This window comes from Carya illinoinensis, chromosome 1, assembly GCF_018687715.1.
Source record: "Carya illinoinensis cultivar Pawnee chromosome 1, C.illinoinensisPawnee_v1, whole genome shotgun sequence".
Lineage (NCBI taxonomy): Eukaryota > Viridiplantae > Streptophyta > Magnoliopsida > Fagales > Juglandaceae > Carya > Carya illinoinensis.
Window position 1 is genome coordinate 8,141,903 of NC_056752.1, and position 24,679 is coordinate 8,166,581.

At 34.6% G+C, this 24,679-nt stretch overlaps 2 protein-coding genes across 2 annotated transcripts; both read left to right on the plus strand.

Annotated features, from left to right (window-relative positions):
• The first annotated feature begins 358 nt into the window (after positions 1–358).
• Positions 359–3,120, plus strand: LOC122301699 (tryptophan N-monooxygenase CYP79A68-like). Its single transcript, XM_043113093.1, has 2 exons — positions 359–1,546; positions 1,840–3,120. Exons 1-2 carry the CDS (start codon positions 500–502, stop codon positions 2,491–2,493), a joined length of 1,701 nt encoding a protein of 566 aa, XP_042969027.1. The 5' UTR covers positions 359–499; the 3' UTR covers positions 2,494–3,120.
• Positions 3,121–12,964: 9,844 nt separating this feature from the next.
• LOC122309131 (tryptophan N-monooxygenase CYP79A68-like) lies at positions 12,965–15,761 on the plus strand. The gene is made up of 2 exons (XM_043122498.1): positions 12,965–14,180; positions 14,641–15,761. Exons 1-2 carry the CDS (start codon positions 13,128–13,130, stop codon positions 15,292–15,294), a joined length of 1,707 nt encoding a protein of 568 aa, XP_042978432.1. The 5' UTR covers positions 12,965–13,127; the 3' UTR covers positions 15,295–15,761.
• The last annotated feature ends 8,918 nt before the right edge of the window (positions 15,762–24,679 follow it).

The following is a 24,679-nucleotide window of genomic DNA, read 5'->3' on the forward strand; positions in this document are numbered from 1 at the left end:
CTCACAACTTTTCAAAATATAACTAAAATCAATTACATTTTTTTATTGAAGAGAGGACGGAAAGAATTAGTCGTAGATTTTATATTTTTTTTCATCTGAAAATTTTATATATAAAAAATAAAGTTTGTGGATAGAATGAGTCGGAAATTGACCGACCAAGATGTTGAACTTTTTCCTCCTCCTTCACGTGCACCATGCATTGCATGCCTTAATTTGCCACCGGTCTGCATGCAGCCTAGCGGTTCGCCGGTTTCAGCTAAAACACGTAGACTTCTCTAGTAACACACGATTTCGAACCCTACTAATCTATAAATTCGTGTCTTTTGATCTCCATTGATTTCAGAAAAGAATCCTCAGCTCGAGAAAGAGTTCTGCTTAGTGCTCTTTCACTTTCCTGAAGTTGTCATTCGAATAAATCGGTTCTCTTAAGCCCTGCATGCATTAACGTATAGCTTACCGAGCATATACATTCGCAAACGATATACCTAGAAAAGAAACCATGTTTTATTCCTTCCTATTCTTTACCATGAGGGCCGTCAACCATGGTTATGGCGAAAAAATCATGTTTCCGATGGTCTTAACCTCGATCTCTGCCTTTCTTACCATGCTCATTTTTCTTTTTCCTATCATATTATTGATCAAGAGGAAACCCAATGGGAAAAACATCAAGCAAACTCCAGCGCTCCCACCGGGCCCAACACCGTGGCCAATAGTTGGAAACCTCCCGGAAATGTGGAGGAATAAGCCAGCATTTCGGTGGATACATGGCCTTCTGGAATCACTCAATACGGAAATCGCTTGTATACGTCTAGGAGGTGTTTGTGTTATTCCGGTAAAATCACCGGAACTTGCCCGGGAGTTCTTGAAAAAGCACGATATCGTGTTTGCATCAAGACCTCTTTTTATGTCGAATAAATATGCTAGTCGCGGCTTTAAGTCTACAGTTTTGGTGCCGTGGGGTGATCAATATAAGAAGATGAAAAAGTTGGTGGCTTCTCAGATAATCAACTCAAAAACAACTCGGTGGCTACTCAATAAGAGGACCGAAGAAGCTGATAATCTTGTTCGTTTCATTTATAATCAGTGTAAGAATGCTGCGATTGACAGCCTTGCGGATGATCAGTCAATTACTGGTTCAGTTGTGGACGTGAGACTTGCTGCACGTCATTACTGTGGAAATGTCATTAGGAAGATGATATTCAACAGAAGGTACTTTGGCAAAGGAAAGAAGGATGGAGGACCTGGAGTTGAGGAAGTCGAACACATTGAAGCACTTTTCACCATACTCGACCATCTTAATGCATTTGCTTTATCGGATTACCTGCCATGCTTAACAGCACTAGATTTAGATGGTCATGGGAAGATTGTAAGTGAGGCTATGAAGATCGTTACTAGTTATGAAGATCCGATCGTCGATGAGAGATTACGGCAATGGAGAGAAGGAGAGAAGACGGAGGCCGAGGACTTGCTCGACGCTTTCATTTTGGCAAAAGATTCGAATGGGAAAGCAGCTTTTTCAGTGGAAGAGATCAAAGCTCAAATAACGGTAAGACAAAAATGAAATATTAACAAGAATACCTACTACCATGCATTTTAATATATAACGTTGCAAGATAGTTTACGTCTTCCACAAACCCTAGATAGTGTTTTTCTCTCCTATTTTAAATATCTAAATTTAAAATAAATGATTTATATAAATCTAATTTGAACACTTATTCCTCGAAGCCACCCCCCCCCCCCCCAAAAAAAAAAACCATTAATAATAAGATTTAATTGGATTGTTTTCAATAATTATCTATTAATCATTTACTTCAATTGTTTTCAATCGTGTGCGTGCAGGAACTGGTGCTTGCAACAGTGGATAATCCTTCCAACTGCATAGAGTGGACACTAGCAGAAATGCTCAACCAACCGGAGCTCCTACAAAAAGCTGTAAAAGAAATTGACAGGGTAGTTGGGAAGAAGAGATGGGTTGAAGAATCCGATATTCCACAGCTCAATTATGTCAAGGCTTGTGCAAGGGAAGGTTTCCGGCTTCACCCAGTTGCACCCTTTAACGTCCCCCATGTCTCAATGCAAGACGCGACTGTGGCTGGCTATTTCATCCCGAAAGGAAGTCATGTCATCTTGAGCCGATATGGTCTCGGCCGCAACCCTCGCGTCTGGAAAGAACCCTTGAGGTTCAAACCAGATCGACATCTGAAGAAGGAGGATGGATCATCGATGGCTGATGATCCAGAGGTGGAACTTGCAGAGCATGAGCTGCGCTTCATTTCGTTCAGTACGGGAAGGCGAGGTTGCATGGGCATCGCGCTCGGCTCTGCCATGACTGTGATGCTTTTGGCAAGGCTTCTTCAAGGATTTTCGTGGAGTTTGCCGCCGAACCAAGAGGAGATTGACCTCTCTGAGTCCGTGAATGAACTTTTCATGGCCAAACCCTTACTTGCACATGCAAAGCCACGTTTGGCGGCTTCACTTTATCCTGCTGAATAATAACTATTAAGAAAAATACTTCTATTTATAAGTCGGGACGAAAAACATACTATAGACACATACCATTGACATGACATGATTTAATTTGTAAGAGATTTGAATTTCAAAATTTTCTTGCAAATCAAATTCTGTCATGAATGCATGTCGGTGGTATGAAATGTGTGTTTTATACACTCACTTATAAATAGAATTTTTCTACTACCAAGACTAGTTCCAAGCACTTAGATTTCTGATAGAAAGTTGGGTCCTTGGATGCAATTTGACATAAACTTTTTAATCATTTCAAGTTTTTGATCAGTTCTTTTAAATGATCAAAAGATATTTCATCTAGGAAATGGACGCTATACATACTACGTATCTATGTAGTAGTGTTCATACTTTTTAGTTGGTCGGTCCTTAATTTCTACGTTTTAGTTGGGAGCTAGCTAGCTAGGACACGCGCGGTTGGATTTCTTGTTTCTTTTAGGCTTGTTGGCCGCCTATGCATGGCCGAGCTCTCCTGTGTTTGGCAAAGAAGCGGTAATCATGGGTAATTTGCTGTACGTACGTACGTACGTCCTTGCAAAGTATGCAGTTATCAATAAAAATATATCTTATCAATAAATTATTTAGTTTATAAGCAGTGCATGACATGCAATTATGTTGAGAAATATTTCACTTGTTATTTGTTAATTTCGTGAGAAGACACGATCGAGAAATATGTTGATCACTATGATCATTTGATTGAGTACCATTTATGATTTACAGAAGTACATGCATGATTGTTACAATAAAAACACTAATTCGAAATTAGATATTTGCGATGAAGATGAGTTCATTTTTTAAGTTATGGTTAAAGCGAAAGTATATCTACGATCACCAACATCAAAGAACCCCAAGTTAATGACCTAGCTGGAAAGTGAGAAACAATGACACGACAACCATTTTCTTCAATTGATGACAGAATCAATGACTTGAAAATAGAAAACTTCATTCACTACAATAGAAACCCTCTTTCGGGATAAAAAATTTCATCCCAAAAGGGTGGGATTTCCATCCCAGAAGACATTTAGGGATGAAAAAAAATTACATTTCTAATTCGTCACAATAGGTACATATGTGCAAAAAATAATCATTGAGGAGAAAAAAATTTCATGATAGAAAATATCATTTGGGATGAAATTTCCCCACACATTCGAAGTTCGTTCAAAAGGGAAGAAATTTCATAAAGAAATCATTTCATCCCTAATAGGCATTCGAACAACCAACTTTCATTCAAACATAGAATATTGTTCAAAATGTTACGATATCAGAGTAGTATTCGAACAATTTAGTCACATTCAAAGGGGATGTGAGGTCGTTCAAATATTGAGGACATGACTGTTCAAATAAGATTTACGTCCGTTCAAATGTTGAGACCATATATGGTTTGAAGGTATGCAGTTACTGTTCTAACATTAACTCAAACTGTTCAAATAAGAAAGTTCTTAATTCAAACGACGTTCAGGTAAGGGCTATAATCTTTTGAACGTTGTAACGTAAATGTTTCGAATGTAATTAGGTAACACTATTGTTGTTCGAATAAGAGTGATAATAATTCGAATGATTTGTTTTATTTGTTCAGATGAGCATTCGGAGATGGATTTGATCCTTTTGAACATTGAACCGTATGTGGTTCGAACTTTATTTTGGTCAAAATATTTATGTTCAAATAGAAGCTGCTTTGTCTGAATAAAAAAGGTGTGTGTTCAAATGGGATGATGACTTCTATTTCGAACTAATATAAACTATAAACAAAATATGAAACAGAAATAAATATAAAGAATAAGAGTAAGAGAGAAATAAACTCAGTATTTTAACGAAATTTGGCCCCATTGCTTACATCTTCAACTCGAGCTATCCGTTGAGGATTCTCAAATTCACTATTCAACCTTCTTCAGGTGGTGATAGCAACCTATTACACTTCTGAGCAATACCGTTACAAAGAATCTGTGTAGAACACGCTTTATACTTGCAATTACCTTACATGTGATGTTTCAACTATTTCTTACATAGAATGCCTTCTACATGCACAAGAGTTATACATACCATTTTACTAATACAAGAGTTGATAGTGAGTACATTATTAGAAAACACTCCGCAATGTGTGAAATAAGAACAACACATCACAAACCATATCTCTCTTAAAATAAACAAGGGTTTAGGCTCAATACTTAGAAAAGAGAGATTGAAATATTTGAATTAATGTTGAAAAACTTATAATAATGTGCGTATGTTCTTGTTGTTGTGAATTTAAAAATCTCAATTGAGTTATTTATAGGCATATGAGATTTGAGTGAATTGTTCAGTGGGCATTGGCACAATCATCAAAAACTGGGAAGGTCAAGTCATGGGAACCATGAAGATGAACAAACCCCTCTATCCTGATCCTTACCTTGCAGAATCGTATGCAGCATTGCAAGCTACTTTACTAGGCATTGACATGGGATTAAGGAAGATAATTCTGGAAGGAGATGCTCTCAAAGTTGTCAAAGAGATAAATGGAGACAATGAGAATTGGGGACAGGCTGGGATGATCATCTCAGAGGTCAAACAGACCCTATCCAGATTCACAAGCTGGCAAGTGATACATACTAAATGATCCTTCAACCAGGAGGCCCATAGCTTAGCTAGAAAAGCTCTTGAAATTGAGGATGTTATTGTGGAACGTGAATAGTTTCCAATATGTAATGCTACTTTGTATTACAGTATTATGAGGAATACATATAATGATTTCAAAAAAAAAAAATAAAGAAGATCTAGACGCCCACACATTTGTATCTTGAAATGTAAGATATCCTTAGTCGCAGTGACTAAGATATCCAATGTCGTTGCAGCAAAAACTATTCCCTTGAAATAAGCCTTCTCAGTGATGATATCAATAACTGTAGGGATTTTTCTTGGCAGACTTTGTATTCATTGTGAATTCAAATAGCCGGAAATAAGTTTATTTCCCCGATTTTTAAAAGATATCGCAACTGATTTTTAGCAACCAACCCTCAACAAAAATGAATTTGCTAGAAGAAATTATTTGCAGCGAAATTTTGACTTTTTGCAGTAATTTTGTAGTGCTGGAAAAGACTAAGTAGTGTGATTAAATCAATAATGAAAAGTAATATTTAACTTTCTTATAGCACGAAATCTTGAAATCCCAAACTTCTTATATATTCTTGGCCTTTATCATGTTTCAATTACCAAAATGAAAAACAGAGAGATCGAGAACCAAAATATTTTTCATCCATTATTATTTAACATTTAGGTATTGAGAACCGCTTCAGATCGTTGTCACCTATAATGGAAGCATATCAGAAACCAATAAGAAGTTGTCATGTTAGGAGTTGAGGAAGACACATGCAGCGACTGCACTGCAGGGGATCCTTTCCCCGGACTCCCCCCTTTCACTGCTCTCTCTCTCTCTCTTCGATGAATTTGGTCTGTAGAAATCCATCTCTCTCTCTCCCATTCCATAACTCTCCTTCCTGAGTCTTTTCTTCTTCCTTCACGTAAACTCTAACCCAAACCCACAAAATCGAACTACAGCTATTTTTTTTTCTCAGTCAATTCCGTGAAGTTAGTAGTAGGCCAAACTAAGTACACGTGAACACCCCTAAGTTATTTGCTTTATGCTTTTTTCTCTCTTTTTTTTTTTTTTTTTTTTTTTGCCCTTTGTTTTCTTCTGTGGATTCAGAATCCATGATGCCTCGCTAATTTTTTTTTCCCTCTGTTAATCCTATTGCCTTACCATTTTTTAAATAAAAAAATACTGAATTTAATCAAATATCTATTTTCTAACGTGCAAGATTTTTGGTGAGTTGGGTTTAAGATTTTGGAATAGTCCAAAATAGGCATTATTTTCAGCTTCAGGACCGGAATTTTGGTAGAAACTGCTTGTTTATATTTTTTTGCTATAACAAACTCTTTCTTCTCCTACCAGGATCGGGAGTCTCAAAAAATCATAGCAAAAGCAGTCATGCATCAACTCCTTCCAGCCTGACCATTCCATCGTTCAGTGAAAACAACAATGCTTCAAGTCTTCCTACTTCTAAGTCTGAAGGTGAAATATTATATTCTTCAAATTTGAAGCCCTTCTCGTTCAATGAAAAATGAGAGAGATGGTGAGGGATGATTTTGGGTTCAATTTCGTGAGGGTTTGGGGTTAAGGTTTTCGTGAAGGAGAAAAGAAAGAATTGGGAAGGAGAGAGAGTAATAGTGCAGAAAAAGAGGGGGGAATGGATCCCCTGTGCTGCAGAGATGTAAGGTCTTTATCAACACTTTACATGGCACGTTGCCAATGGTTTCCGATTATCACCCATTATAGGAGACACCGGTTATAAGTTATTCTCTTAGGTATTATTAATTGTCTTATTTATGAGTGGATGAACAAGCTGAGAAACTTGTTTGATAAAGTTCAAAAATAATAAAACATTAAGACATATGGGATTTTCTTGAAATGGAGCACATAATTAACTTTAGGTCTTTTCTTTCTTACTGTATGTATACATTAGTATGTGGATTTAAAAGGGTGTTCTACCTTGTCATCATGATCTTAGTACCACTGGCCTAAATATAGGAAAGATTATACGAGTTTTGTTAAAAAGCCACCCTACGTGTGTGAGAAACATGCACCGTTTCTCTTTTGGCTTATTAGGCACCGTTCGGTACTTTTGTTTTGTTAGGCACCTTCCCAAACATCATGCAGCAGATTGCTGCAGCGTAGTGGTTTGCTCTCCTATAAATAGGAGAGCTTAAGTGTACAGAAAAATTCATCCTCACTACGGTGAGAGATCAAAGGGGGCGTGGCAGCAGAGCAGTGGAGAGAAGAGAAAAGAAAGAAAAAGAGGGACGTGAGAGAGAGAGAGAGAGAGAGAGAGAGAGAGAGAGAGAGAGAGAGAGAGAGAATTTGTAGATTTATCTGTAAATCTTGTACAAATTCTATAAAAGAGGCTCCAGTAGACGTAAGCAATTTGCTGAACCACTTTAAAATTATTTTGTGTGATTTTCGGACAGGACGGAGGCACAACAATTGGTATCAGAGCTCTGGTTCGAGCTGTCTGAAAATTCAAGTTGCTCAAAATCAATTTTTGACAACTCCAGGGTGCTCCTTGCATTGAGACGAATCCGTTGCCGCAAACGGAATCGAAAACGAAGGTCGGACGAGCTCACACGCGCCCCTAGAAGATCGGCGCATGCATCTGCTGCAACCCACATGCCCCACGTGCATCGGAGGTTGAGGACGAGTGATCCACACGTGCCCACGCTCCCCCACGCGCTCCAGAGGAAGAAGACGCGTGACGGACACGCGCCCCCACGCGCCCTACAGAGGTTCAGCGCGTGAATGACACGCGCCTCACGCGCACACAGCTACTGCAGCGCGTGTTGTCCACGCGCCAACGCGCCCCCAGACCCCCTACCCGGCGCGTGCATCCAACGCGCCAGACAGATCAGAACTGTCCATTTTTCAGATCTTTTTTGGGCTAGATCTAAGCCATTCGGAGTCCGATTTCAACGATCAAATAGTACTTTCCAACTATTTGGATCATTCAGGACTCATCCGTATGGTTGGAATGTGGAGATTCACCATCGGTACTGTCGATCTGAACTATCGATGAGTTGCAGATCATTTTGGGCTAGATCTATGCCAGTTGGAGTCTAATTGCGATGATCAAATGGTGATGTCAAACTATTTGGATCATTCCGGACTCATCGGTACAGTGGGAATGTTGAGATTCACTATCGGTATTTTCGATCTGAACCGTTCATAGTTGCAGATTAGTTGTGGGCTTGATCGTAGCCAGTCGGAGTCATGATGGACTCATTTGTTTTGGGCTTGATCGCAACCGGTTGGAGTCATGATGGACTCATGTGTTTAGGGCCAGCTAGTTGGAGTCGTGACGGACTCGTTTGTTTTGGGCTTGATCGTAGCCAGTTGGAGTCGAGATAGACTCAGTTCGTTTGGGCTTGATGTAAGCCAGTTAGGATCGTGAAGTTTGAGGAGCAAACTTCTGATCATTGAACGATGCTGATTAACTTATTATATCAGCAGGTTTTGGCAGTCATACAATTCATGGAGCATTTTGTTATTAAGAGGAGAACCGTATCGGATCTCATTGTGGCTTTCTGTGAAAAGTCAGTTGCAAATAACAAAGTGCTGATGAAGAAATTGTTCAACTTCAGAAAAGACAGAAGGTACTATTGTTGCCCGATAGCATTTGACGTTGTGGTTAAAAGGTTGGGAGGTCATGAGAATGGCTATGAGTAATTCTGCAAAGAAGTCGAAGTTAAAGTTTCTCAATGTAAGAGATCTTATCCTAGATGAGGAGGTGCGCAGAAGAGATTCTGGCAAGATCTCGAGTTGTTGGTCCTGAATGTTGATAGTAAGGATAGAGGCAAGTCAAGATCTAGACAACAGATGACTCGTTAGAAATTGTGGCAAGACAGGCCACAAGAGACTGCTAAAATCAGGAGAAAATTGTGAATGATGCTGTGAATATGGTGACTGAAGAAATACATGGCGTTGCATTTCTTGCAGTGCACAATGCTATTAAAGACAGCTTGAAGACAGCAGTCATTCAGTAGTGTTTCTTCAAAAAGATATGGAAGGTCACGAATGATTCATTGGTCTTGACTCGTGGTAATAGTCGTGTGAATTAGATGAGCAAGTAAAAAGAAGTCAGTTTTACTTTTCCTCATCTAAATCTGAAGAAAACTCCCTAGACCACGACATGAAGTAAAGGTGTGAGAGATGGGAACAGAATGTCAGATGTTCCAGGGACGTCTACACCTAAAGTTGATGATCACATAACTACCAAGACGATCAGACCTCCATGGTGGTTACTACCTTAAACTATATCCTGCTGAATGAAGGTAGTTAGCTATGGTATGAAGAAAAATCTTGCAAGAATGAAGATTATGCAAGTCGGAGACTGCACACAAGATGGGCACATGCAACTAAAGACAGCAGCAGGATGATGAGTCGCCCAAGTCAGAGATGGAGACCTCACCAACAGGTTCTCTGATATGTATCAAGGTCCGTGCGAGACCATTGCTTCCCAGTGCAGTGGGAGATGTGTTGCCCTATATAGATGTGTTGATTAAGGGCACTGTGCGTGATGAACTAAAGTTATGCATCACTTTAGTTAGTCTTCTAAGTTGAAGACATGAGCTGTAAAATTGTATAGATGATAAGGGATCATGCTGGAGATAGAGGCTAGTATATTGAGAACCAGTCTCCAAGTTGGAGATTGGTGTGATTGTAGGATTTTGGAGCTTGGTTTGAAAGCTGTAAAGGCACCAGATAGATTGTTCGCTCGGTTGTGGCTCGAGTGAAGCTCGGTTTGCTCAAGGTGTACATGAGTGCGGACTCATGGAGTCGAGTGAAAGAAGAATCCTAGAGAGTTGAGATTGTGCAGTGAAGCACTTGTAAATTTCCTCTGAAGAAAATCCCTTACAAGTTCTGTGGATGTAGACGATGCTAATGCATTTGAAAATGCATTTGGAGAGGCATCTGGAGATCCATTTGAAGACGTACCTGCAGATGCATTTGAATGTATTCGATAGCAGAAATCTCTCATGTCAAAGAAAGAGGTGCATTCATTTGAAGAATGAATCAGTTTGTAAGTAGTCTGGTGTGGCACACTTGGGTGGAGAGGGTGATTGTTAAAAAGCCACCCTACGTGTGTGAGAAACATGCACCGTTTCTCTTTTGGCTTATTAGGCACCGTTCGGTGCTTTTGTTTTGTTAGGCACCTTCCCAAACATCATGCAGCAGATTGCTGCAGCGTAGTGGTCTGCTCTCCTATAAATAGGAGAGCTTAAGTGTGCAAAAAAATCCATTCTCACTACGGTGAGAGATCAAAGGGGGCGTGGCAACAGAGCAGTAAGGAGAAGAGAAAAGAAAGAAAAAGAGGGACGTGAGAGAGAGAACTTGTAGATTTATCTGTAAATCTTGTACAAATTCTATAAAAGAGGCTCCAGTGAACGTAAGCAATTTGCTGAACCACTTTAAAATTATTTTGTGTGATTTTCGGACAGGACGGAGGCACAACAAGTTTTATACAAGTCCAACAAACCCTTTATTTGTTGCTATGTCATATTCATATTAAAGAGATCCCCCATAAACGTAGATAACATATTCATTGATATGACCATTTAACTGGAAAATCATTTTCATTAAACAGAAAACAAGAAACTACATATGAAAATCATGTTGTGCTAGATCAATGAAAATCATATTCAATTCACTGCTCCATCACAATTTAAAATATCAATAATTAGATGCTGTACGTTGTGGTCGGTTTTGATTGTTAAAATTTTTTTTTAGATTTTCTGTCGTGAAGTCGACGTAGAGTACAATTAGTATTAGTTAGATCATGGATAGAATTTCATTTTGGAAATTTGAGAAAAATCCTCTCAATCTAAATATTTTCTAAGAACAATGCTAGGATGATTTCATACGTGCACTTAAAATATGATCATATGATTGCATTTTTTTTTCTTTTAAATATTTTTTAAACATCCTTAATAGTTAAAAAAAAATTCATAATTTTACTAATAATCACTTCTTTAATTATTAAATTTTTTTAAAAAAATAAAAAATACAAAAAGAGGTATATTTAGAGTTCATGTTTGAGATCAGTCACCCAATGATCATTTTCCATTTCCTGAACTCGAAAATTAAAAAAGAAAGAAAATTTAAAACCAAACGAACCAAAGACGTTACATCATGAAAAAGACGTAAGTGTACGTAAAGTCCCGAAACTGATCGAGAGCAATGCATGCATCTAGCTAGCCACGGACAATACTTAGCTACTTCTAGAAACGAAAGACTGTTCTTCTGATTGGTGTTAGGGTCCGACTTTCACGTGCCTGTAATTGGCCGGTCCCCATTCTATTAATGGAATGCTTTGAACGTTTTATTTAACTTTCATCTTTTTGTAACGGGTTAGCATGCCAAGCACATTTTCTATTTATATGACATAAATGATAAGATTTAATTTATCAAAGAAATTTAGTATAGAATTTTTTTTTTATTATTTTATGAAAAATATTACCTACAATCATTTTTTTTATATTCTTTATGCATTCTATTGATACCGTGGTTATACTACTTCTAAAAATGAAAGACTATTCTCCTGATTGGTGTTGGGGTTCGACTTTCACGTGCCTGTAATTTGCCGGTTCCCATTCTATTAATGGAATGCTTTGAACGTTTTATTTAATTTTTATCTTTTTTTAACGGATTAGCATGCAAAGCACATTTTCTATTATATGACATATATGGTAAGATTTAATTTGTCAGAGAAATTTAGTACTATAGAATTTTTCTTTCATTATTTTATGAGAAATATTAGGTACAATCATTTTTTTTATATTCTTTGTACATTCTATTGATATGAACAATTATTTTGTATTTAAAAAAATAATAATACAACAAAACATATATATCAGTGAAGTATGTAAAAAGTATATAAAAGTGACTGCATATACAAATTTGGTTATTTTATTCATAGATCAATTATGAGAGTTGATTCTATCAGATATTGCATAATCTTAATTTTAATTTTAATAAATTTGCATATCATAATATCTGATAGAGTGTATTTGCATATCGAATCAAGAATTATCTAAAATTACATTTATTATGATTTTGTATTATATTAAAAGAGAATAAAAGAACGATAATTAAAAGTGGGATAAATAATATTATTTTTCACAATTTTGAGTTATTATCATGAAATGGCAACTTGCCAGCTTTTATCTAATTTCTCTTTTACAACTTTTCAAAAAATAACTAAAACCAATTACATTTTATTGAAGAGATCAACATAAATAATATATTGATCATGTGTACAGGTAAAAATCAGAAAAATTCCAATGGCACTGAATTTATTTGAGAATCTTAAGTAACCCCAAAAATGGAAAGATTGCTCCATACCATACATAACCTTGTGAAATTATTATTTATCTTAAAAGTTTAAGTTAATAAAAAAAATTTAATTAAGTTTTACATATAAAAAATAAGAAAAACATTGGTATGCCACTCGAAGAATATCGCTCCACTTGACTGTTAGTTAAAAATATATATATATATATATATATTTGTTTAGTGATTAAAGAAGTGATTTTTTTTATTTTTAAAAAATATTTTTATTATTAAAAAAATATGAAAAGAAGAAAAAAAAAATTACAACTGTAGACGCGGCGTCACAGTAGCTCAACTCAAAATATAAAGATTGTGCATAGAATGACTTGGAAATTCACCGGCCAAGATGTCAAACTTTTTCCTTTCTACCCTTCACGAGCACCATGCATGACGTGCCTTAATTTGCCTCCGGCCTGCAGCCTAGCGTTTTCTGCTAAAACACGTAAGACTTCTCTCACGACACGACTTCGAACAATACTACTCTATAAATTCGTGCCTTTTGGCTCCATGATTTCAGAGATAAGTCAGGGCAGAAAAGAATCCTCAGCTCGAGAAAGAGTTCTGCTTAGTGCTCTTTCACTTTCCTGAAGAAGTTGTCATTCAAATAAAGCTGGATCTCTTGATCTGCTGTATGCATTAACTTATAGCCTACCAAGCAAATACATTCGCAAACAATATACCTAGAAAAGAAGCCATGTTTTCTTACTTCCTGATCTTTACCATGAGGGACGTGATCAACCATGGTTATGGTTCCTCAGAAAAAATGTTGCCGATGCGTTTAACCATGATCTCTGCCTTTCTTACCATGCTCATTTTTCTTTTTCCTCTCATATTGATCAAGTGGAAATTCCATGGAAAAATCTGCAAGCAAACTCCAGCACTCCCACCGGGCCCAACTCCGTGGCCAATAGTTGGAAACCTCCCAGAAATGTGGAGGAATAAGCCCGCATTTCGGTGGATACATGGCCTTCTGGAATCACTCAATACGGAAATCGCTTGTATTCGTCTAGGAGGTGTTCATGTAATTCCGGTAACTTCACCGGAACTTGCCCGGGAGTTCTTGAAAAAGCACGATATCGTGTTTGCATCAAGACCTCTTTTTATGTCGACTAAATATGCTACTCGCGGCTTTAAGTCGACAGCTTTGGTGCCGTGGGGAGATCAATATAAGAAGATGAAAAAGTTGGTGGCTTCTCAGATAATCAACTCAAAAACAACTCGGTGGCTACTCAATAAGAGGACCGAAGAAGCTGATAATCTTGTTCGTTTCATTTATAATCAATGTAAGAATGCTGCGATTGATCACAGCCTTGCTGATGATCAGTCAATTAGTGGTTCAGTTGTGGACGTGAGACTTGCTACACGTCATTACTGTGGAAATGTCATTAGGAAGATGGTATTCAACAGAAGGTACTTTGGCAAAGGAAAGAAGGATGGAGGACCTGGAGTTGAGGAAGTAGAACACGTTGAATCACTTTTCACCATACTCATCCATCTTAATGCATTTGCTTTATCGGATTACTTGCCATGCTTAACAGCACTAGATTTAGATGGTCATGGGAAGATTGTAAGTGAGGCTATGAAGATCGTTACTAGTTACGAAGATCCGATCGTCGATGAGAGACTACGGCAATGGAGAGACGGGGAGAAGACGGAGGCCGAGGACTTGCTCGACGCTTTCATTTTGGCAAAGGATTCGAATGGGAAAGCAGCTTTTTCAGTGGAAGAGATCAAAGCTCAAATCACGGTAAGATAAAAATTAAATATTAATAAGAATACCTAATACCATGCATTTTTAATATCAATAAATTTATTCATCGTTCATTTTCTCATCATCCTCTGGTCATCTTAAAATATAGTATTAAATAATTATTTCACAAGTGAAATATAAGAAATAGTTTATAATCATCTAATACTATATCATAAGATGTTGAGAGGCCAGGAATAATGATAATTGAGATAATAAGTAGCATTTCTCTTTTAATATATAACATTGCAAGATACTTCACATCTTTCATAAATCCTAAATAGTGTTTTTCTCTCCTATTTTAAATATCCACACTAATATTAGTATTGTAGAAAATATCTAAATTTAACTAAATGATTTATATAAATCTAATTAGAAGCTTTTTTCCCCCTTAAAAAAACGCCATTAATAATAAGATTTAATTGGATTGAATTGTTTTCAATCAATCATGTGCGTGCAGGAACTGATGCTTGCAACAGTGGATAATCCTTCTAACTGCATAGAGTGGACACTAGCAGAAATTCTCAACCAACCGGAGCTCCTACAAACAGCTGTAGAAGAAATTGACAGGGTGGTTGGAAAGAAGAGATGGGTTGAAGAATCCGATATTCCACAGCTCAATTATGTCAAGGCTTGTGCAAGGGAAGGTTTCCGGCTTCACCCAATTGCACCCTTTAACGTCCCCCATGTCTCAATGCAAGACGCGACTGTGGCTGGCTATTTCATCCCGAAAGGAAGTCATGTCATCTTGAGCCGATATGGTCTCGGCCGCAACCCTCGCGTCTGGAAAGAACCCTTGAGGTTCAAACCAGATCGACATCTGAAGAAGGAGGATGGATCATCGATGGCCAATGATCGGGAGGTGGAACTTGCAGAGCATGAGCTGCGCTTCATTTCATTCAGTACGGGAAGGCGAGGTTGCATTGGCATCGGGCTCGGCTCTGCCATGACTGTGATGCTTTTGGCAAGGCTTCTTCAAGGATTTTCATGGAGTTTGCCGCCGAACCAAGAGGAGATTGACCTCTCTGAGTCCGCGAATGAACTTTTCATGGCCAAACCCTTACTTGCACATGCAAAGCCACGTTTGGCAGCTTCACTTTATCTTGCTGAATAATAATTATTAAGAAAAATACTTCTATTTATAAGTCGGGACGAAGAACACACTATAAACACGTACCATTGACAAGACATGATTTAATTTGTAAGAGATTTGAATTTCAAAATTTTCTTGCAAATTAAATTATGTCATGAATACATGTCGGTTCCAAGCACTTAGATTTCTGATGGAAAGTTGGGTCCTCGCATGCAATTTGAAATAAACTTTTTAATCATTTCAAGTTTTTGATCAGTTCTTTTAAATGATCAAAACATATTATTTCATCTAGGAAATGGACGCTATACATACTACGTATCTATGTAGTAGTGTTCATACTTTTTAGTTGGTCGGTCCTTAATTTCTACGTTTTAGTTTGAAGGACAGTTGGATTTCTTGTTTCTTCTAGGCGTGTTGATGAGTGCCTATGCATGGGCTCTTGAGTCTTGTGTTAATCAATATATATATTGGATTTGCTTTATAGTGTACACTACCATATATTTACCCATCACATAATTATTTTCCATTTAAAATAGAGCTATAAATTGATTAAATGCCCCACATCATTAAGAGCTATAAATTCAAAACATTATGAAATACAGGCAAGAGTTTCGGTTGCCATAAAACACGAGTACGAATTGGGAAAATTCAAAGGCATGCAATTACTCCATCTGCAAGAGAGAAGATTATTGTCAACGCTTGACACCAGAGCTGACGTAGAGAAATACTCTTAATTTATTTTATTTCATTCATCTTATAATTATAATTTTTTTTAATTCTTACACAAAATATAATAAAAAAGTTCAATATTTTCAAATCCCGAATCAATTTTTTTAAATTTTAAAATAACAATAATATTTTATTCAACTTTTAACTTTAATATAAAACTATCGTATCTCATATTACTATCCAAATAACATCTTAAAGGATCAGTACAGACCAAAAAATAAAATAACCATGGGTACGTTCATTTTGTTCTCTCTAGAAGACTCTACAACAAATCCACTTTATATTAAAATATTGGAATAAATTTGAAGAGAAACAAGCGATTCTTCTCTTTAGTTTGGTCATAATGCTTTTCATTGTTTATGCTAGAAAGAGTTAGGACTATTCTGATGGCTAATTATTCAACATAAATTAAGGATTGAAATTTAAAAAAAAATGCAAAACTATGAGAAATTTATGAAAAATATTGATTAATGATAAGATTCAAAATTATTTAATGAACCCAACAAGCTGGGCTTAATAAGATGTAAAATTTGAAATTATGAAAAAAAAAAATTTTGAAAAGAAAATATTCAAATTATTACATGAAAATTAAATATGAAAGTAAACAAAAATCCTACAAACAATTTGGCCAAAATTGAAATCTATATCACTTCTAAAACTCGGAACCAAATATTTCCAAAGAAAAAAAAAGTGAACTTAAATAGAAGGTTTGAGGAAGAAAAGAAAACACTTATATTGGCCCAATCTAGAGAAGATTAAGTTTTTCTTGTTATATTTGCGCGCATAAATTCAACTTCTTAAGCTAGTTCAGCTTAATCAATGTAACATATGAATATGAATACCTCATATCAGTTTAAGTTTGCATCACTCTCACTAGATTAGAGAGAATTTATCCTCAAACTCTAAACTTTTTTTACTTGATATTTTGGATGTCCAGTTAAACTCATTTTTCTCTTATTTTATAGTCTTGTCCCAATAATCATGGAAAATTTGAAATTGATTTGAAAGCTTGAAATAAAATAACATTGAGTATCTCAAATCCAAAAACAATATTTTGTATAGGATAATTTGAAAAAAAAAATCCTCAACTCTAAAAAAATCAACATAATTAATTGTCTCAAAAGTTGTTTCATCTTCAAACTTCAAAAATTCACCACCATTTTCTTTTTCAAAATTTTCTACTTTTCAATAAAAATAGTGACCTCCTCCACTGGGTTGTCTTCGTCAAAATAGGTATCGTAAATCAATGAAGAGCTCCAATCTTTGGAAGAACGATCCTCTTAAAAGTCATCTTCCTAAAAGTAGTAAATCCACTCAATCTCATGCAACAAATCAATGAAACGTTTAGTCTGTAAAATGCTAAGAAATTCTAGTAAATCAACTGTGAAGTGCAAGTTTTCATGGTTTTGTTCCTGAATATGGCGCTTCCAAAATAAAACTGTTGGTATTTTTTAATAAATAATTTTTATCTATTACGTTTTTTTTTTTTAGTGATGATTATTACTAACGTCTTTTAAAAGTCCATTAACATTTTTACGTTTTTACTGACTCTTGTTAATAGTCTCTTAAGCTCCTACAGTTGGTTTTTACATTTAAATTTGGGTGATGATTGCTTTTGACGTTTCTTAAATTAAAACATCAATTTATTCTTTCATTTGTTGCACGGTTACCGTATGGATGGAAGCCGTTTCTTTTTCTCTCTAATATTTATTCGGATGTCAATTCTTTTATGGCCTTGGTTTTCCGAATCTCTAACAAAACGGCTAATTTGTTTTTAAAATAAATTGAGGTTGGTTTCCAGAGTATAGTTTCGAATTAAGATTGATGTTATTTCTCTGTTGGACGTAAGCATTGTGTTGTTCATTTTGAGAAAAAGAGAAAGGAAAATTGTGTATATTTTTTAGACATTTTCCAAACAATAAAGAGATTTTTTTTAGTGAAGCTTTGGGCTCAACCACTTGCGCAGAGTTGGTTCGGACTATAAGACGATCAGTTTGGCTGTTGTATCATGAATGAGTCAAGTCAAGAATAGTTCTAATGTATCGGTGAATTTGAAACTTTGTACACTGCAGAGGGTTTGAATCTCCTTAAAGAAAACGAAATTTATGTGCCTCGGTCCAAACTAGCTTCGTTTCAATTTTAACTTCATTGTAATTTTCATTATATTATTGTGTAATTTCACCAACAAGAACACAATTATAATATGAGGTCCCGAAATTAATAGAGTAAGAATCATATATATATACATATATGATTTGTGGCTAGGAAGAAAGGATGGAAGATAACGAAATGCCTGTGCCAAGTCAAATTTTACCTAATTTTTACTAGAGTAGTATGCATTAGAGTAGTCAAAACTCTAATGCTCCACTTTTGAGCTACAATATAGCCAAACTATTCACCAATTTAGCATTTTACTATTCATCTCCAAAACAATTTTTTAATCTAAATATATTTCCCAACTAGGGCAGTAAATGAACCAGTCTATTTGATAGCTCACTCGGTACTTGCTCGGTTAAACTCGAATCGAACTCGGCTCATGAAAAAAGAAAGGCCCGTTCGTAAAAGTAGATACCCGCTCGATTTGTAAATGACACATACCTGACAAAACTCGACTCGACTCGGCTAAGACTCGTTTAGGCTCGCTCATTTATGCTCAAGTCGACTCGTTAGCTCGACTTGATTAAAACTCATTCATATATTGATAAATATATACATACACCTATGCATGTATATATGTATTAGCTAATAATATAAGCATACCACTTTTATAATTAAATATATAATATGTAATTCTAATTACTTATGTCTATATGGTGAATATATTTCATAGGTATATTTTATAATTTGTATAATAATTAGTTTTTAAAATTTAATAATTTCATATACTAGTATGTGGGAACCATATATGAAATAGATATATGCTATCATATTAAGTGTATGTATTTATAATATATGTAGGCATTTAATATATTGTTATTTTGGATAAATATTAACTAATTAGATATTAATTATTTATAAATTTTTTTACTTGTTAGTTGTATAAATTTGATATTAGTTCTTTTTTATTTATTTAATTTATTAATTATTAAATCATATTAAAAAAAACAATTCGAGGTCGAGTTCGAGGTCGAGCTCGGCTCGACTCAAACTCGTTTGTAGGACGAGCTCGATCTCGAGCTCGAATTGAAATTTTAACTTATCGAATTGAGGTCAAACAAAAATTTAAAAAAAAATCTCGAGTTCAAGTATTTTGAGTCGAGCCGAGCTCGACAAGCCAAAAACCAGCTCGGCTCGGCTCAATTACAGCCCTATTCCCAACAATCATCTTCTTCCTTCTCTCGTTTTTCAGTTTCCCTTTTTGTTTCTCTTCTTTCTCTTCCTTCTCTCCATCATTGTACCTTCTCCTTTCTCCCTCCCCCTCTCTTTATCTCACTTTCTCTCTTCCCTCACCAAACACTCCCTATCTTCCCTTCTCTATGTTTTTTTTTTTTATTTACGTTCCATTTTTTCCAACTTTTTTCAACCAAGGAAGTAGGAACACTGGGCTTGGACAGTCTTCAACCATTTGCAGAGGAAATCAACTCTTGTAGCAACAAAGACTATTTGGATTTTGAGGATTCAATTTTTTCCCTAGACTGCCGAGATCAATATTCTCTCTTCCCTCAATGGCTATTGTGCTTCACAAGGGTAAATTTCATGTTATGGATTCTTTCAATTTTTTATTTTTCAGATAGCTTTTTTTTGCTTAAACTGGTCTGAATGTTGTGGTGGTTGGAAAAGCATATGTTCATGTCTTAATATTTTGGGTGTTTGAACTGGTCAGAATCTTGTGGCAAAAGAAGTGTTTTTGTTTGCATAATATTTTTATAGGGCTTCAAAACCTCCCTCTCAGTCATGAATTTGTTTGTATTGGTGAGAACTTGAACCTAATGTTTTATTCAATTTGATATAAAATGATGCTTGTTTTGTTATATATATATGCCTAGCTACAATACTCCCTCCAATAAAGATTTTGGGTTGTATTCTATAGTTGTTAAATGTATGCCGCATTAGCATGAAAGCATGCGAGTTAACCAGCCTGTCCAGAAGTAGAGGATGTTGGTATTTGCTTTCTTGTTTGAATTGCATGTCTCTGGAATTAAAAGCCTGCAACAAAATTTCTCCAGGGAGTTTGTTGTGTTCACTAGATGAGTACAACTTGTTTGTTATAGTTTTGGTACTCTATCAGCAGTCCTGCAGAAATTCTTGGATACTATTCTACCTGAACTGTTGCATTTTTAGTTGGTAAGGAAAATAACTTTTGACTTGAAACTAATGGTTGACTACATTGTCTTATTTTTTTTTTAGCTTTTTCGATATATGACTATTATATATTTGTAGCTGACATAATTTTGGCAATGTGGAAATAATGTATGTTTCGTTGTACGAGGGAATGAATGCTCTTTTGTGTTGCCTCATATGGTAGGTTTGACTATTCATGTTCTGATTTATGGTGCATGTACCGCTACTTTACTATCACCTTCTAAAGTTGATAGTTTTTTTTTTTTTTTTTTTTTTTTTGTAGGCTTCGAAGCTCATTGTGGCTTCAATTCAAACCTCATCATATTGCTGTTGGAGCTGTTTCCCTATCTTATCAAATATCTAGCTGGAGTTCAAACAATACCATCAATTATTCAAGGTATTACCATTCTAGTAATTGTTTTCAGACTAGTGTTTAATGTTTTCTCTTAGTGGATGAATAGGGACTTATCTCTGGCCTTTGAGGTATTTACGTTTTGTGACTGAATACCACATCTCTAGCCAAGTCAAATTGATGATGGTTTATTAGTTAGTTGGTCATTTTGTACGAAAACTAATATATGATAGACGGCAAATAAGTTTACAGTTATTCTCCAGTGGCCAGTGCAGAGGTTGAATATTTGTCTTGCTTTTGTTAAAATATTAGTTCCAGTTCGGTACTAGTCATGAGTGTAATTATTGGTGTCCATTTGTAGTTATGTGCATCTGTCTTGCAGTTGTTCTATAGGAGACGAGGAGGGGAATGATTGATTGTATTTGGTATATATTTTGGTTCAAAGTTTTGAATTAAGAAAAAATTTAGTTACAAGTACAACTGTGTACTAATATGTGCATCAATCTAATGTGATTAGTTAAAAAATAGATTTTATTGAAAATAGTACTAACTTAAATTTTGAATATGAAAGAATCAGTATTGATACGCAGATTAATACGCGACTTTGCTTGTACATAACAAAACTCATGATCAATTAAACACCTCTTACCCAAGTGCTACTTGCACATATATGCACTAAAATTTTGTTTTTATGTTTTTATCTGTCCCAGCAAAAGAGTTGCAGTTATTCTTTTTGTTTGCATATAGTTTTCGTGCTTAAATGATGCCGCTATTTGTCTTAAATTTTGTCATTTTCAATCATATTTATCGATGTGTATTTTAATTGCGAGTAACTCCTACAATGGCTTTAGGAATACTAGTTGCTGGGACATGGATTTAGGGGTTGAACTTTTATTCAACGCCAAGTCATGATAAACTCATGTAGGAATCTATGTTGCAAAGTAGCGTTGGCAAAGTGGTGCTGGACCATTCAAGGAGATTTTTTTACTTTAGACGAATTCACGAGCATTTCACTTTGATTTGTTATTGTTGTAGATATAGAAAATTCTTCACATACAACATTAATAAATTTGTTGCAAATAGAAGATATAAAATAATTAAAGCAACTAATTGAGCCTTAATTATAGGGCTATACATCCGAGTTCTGGACTGGAAATCCAGATATACCCAATCCAGAACCCGGGATTCAAATCTGGCTTGGGTTCTCGTCTGGATATATTTGAATTGTGACTTGGGCCAAAACCCGGACGGGCTTTGAAAACTTGGAAACCCGGATTCCGGATTTAACTTTTTTTGAAAAAATATATATATTTAAGTTCATTCTAATTAAATTTAAAATCATATTTTTTATTTTAGTAAAATCAAGAAATCAAGAAAAGTGCAGATGAAAATCATGTTGCGTTGGAGTGGAAAAAGCATGGAAGAAGCTGGGCTACTACCAAAAGTCCCAAGTATAGAATATTAGAAAGTAGAGAGAGAGAAATATAGATCGCCCCGGGGGGCATTAAAAATAAAACAGCGGTGTTTTGTAAGTAAACTTAATTTTTTTTAAGAGAAATATTACATACAATTAAAGATTGTATAGATGTTGTATAGTCATTTTGAAAGAGAGTGTAATTTATTATTAAAAATTTAATTATTTTTTCATGTAGATTCTATATTTATTCATTTTTTTCAAAATGATTGTACAGTATTTACAAACTCATGATTGTAATTATCATTTCTTTCTTTTTTAAATAGAAACTAGGTTATAGGTATTGAGTTTTAGGGCAGGTTTGGGGCATGGGATAAAATACAAAATTCACTCCTCATAAGTAATGCTACATACAATCATTTTTACGTATTTCCTGCGCGCTCCACTAATGTGATTAACTCCATCAATTTTTTTAATACATAACCAATTAAATCGGTGGAGTGTACAAAAGAGTATGCAAGAATGACTACATATAAAATTTTTGAATTCTTATTTAATCTCATTTTATTTTATCACTTATTAATCTCAAATATAATTCAAATACAAAATTTTTAAACTAATTATTACAACTTTTTCAAGCTAATTATTATAATTTTTTCAAACTTTTAAATAAAAAATAAAAAACAATTTTAACTTTTTCAAATTCTCAAATAAAAATAATATTATAAAACTATATTCTTACAATATATTAATTTTATAATATTTTTTATTTAATTTTTTCTCTCCCATTTCTCAAAATATAAAAGTACTCAACTCAAACTATCTTACTATTATTAAAAAACTATTTTACTATTATTTACAAAATTCTCATCTCATCTCACTCCTCAAACTTGCCCAACTATACTATCTGTACCTGTCCGTGATGTAATTTTCGGCCTAAGTAAAACCCAAGTCGAAAACCACATCTTAGACTTGCTTAACCAGGTTCCAAACCGGGCTTAAAAAAATCTCGGCTCGAATAAACTGTCTCAAAAGTTTTAATCATTTTCTTGAAATAATTAATCATTAAGATCTAATTTAGTTATACAAACTAAACTATTTCATCTCATCTCATATAATCTTATATAATTATTATAATTTTTGTACTCCTACACAAAATATAATAAATATTCAATTTTTTTAAATCTCAAAATAAAAATAAAAATAAAATTTAATATTTTAATAATATTTTATTTATATTTAATTTTTAATTTTATCTCGCTTTATAATTTATATAATCAAATAAGGTTTGAATCAATTCTCAATTTTATCTTTTGGATTTCTCTACTCCTACTCGATACATGATCACAATTTAAAATATCAATAAGATGAATTATACTTTTCTATAAAAGTCTGTATAAAATATGTCTATTCAAAGTTTATATAAATTATTTTTTTTAAAATGATCTGACGGTATATTACACTTGATTTAAAAAAAAAAAATGAACAATTATTATTTCCTGTCGTAAAGATGTTGACAAACATTAGATGACTGGAATTTCCTTTTGTGAATTTTAAAAAAATTCTCTCAATCTAAATATTTTCTAAATTTGGATAAAAAAATATATAAAACCAAGCGAACCAAAGTTACGTCTTGAGAAAGACATTGAACATATGGTCCCAAACCTGAATGCAACGTCTGCACTACCCACGGATGGTAAAATAGAAAGATTTCTGGCCTGTCCACGCTACCATACATAATCTACCACACTTGTTCCTTATGCTTCACGTGCACCATGCAATAATACATGCCTTTGCCTCCCTGCAGCTAGCCTAGCGTTTCCAGCTAAAACACCTAGACTTTTCTCACCACATCACTTCGGACGGTCCTACTCTATAAATTGTTGTCTTTTGGTCTCCATGGACCATTGATTTCAGAGATAAATCAAGGCAGAAAAGATTCCTCAGCTCGAGAAAGAGTTTGATATTGAAAGGGTAAATTTTATCTCATTTTTATTTTATTATTATAATTTTTTTAAAATTATATATAAAATATAATTAATTAATTAATTTTTTAAATATCAAATAAAAAAATTGTTTAAAATTAAAGTTAAAATACATTAGAATAGTAATAATAAAAAAATTTTAACTTTTTCAAATTCTCAAATAAAAATAATATTATAAAACTATATTCTTACAATAGTTTAATTTTATAATATTTTTTATTTAATCTTTTCTCTCTCATTTATCAAAATATAAAAAATACTCAACTCAAACTATCTTACTATTCTTAAGAAACTATTTTACTACTATTTACAAAATTATCATCTCATCTCACTCCTCAAACTTGCCCAACTGTACTATCTGTACCTGCCCGTGATGTAATTTTCAGCCTAAGTAAAACCCAAGTCAAAAGCCACATCTTAGACTTGCTTAACCGGGTTCCAAACCGAGCTTAAAAAAATCTCGGCTCGAATAAACTGTCTCAAAAGTTTTAATCATTTTCTTGAAATAGTTAGGGCCTGTTTGGGATTGCAGTGGGAGGTCTAAAAAGTGCGGTAGTATGGTATAAAGTGCTTATATGACAAAATTTATCTGTTTAGTAGTTTTACATTAAAGTACTTCTAAACTAAGAAAAAGCAGAAAACTAC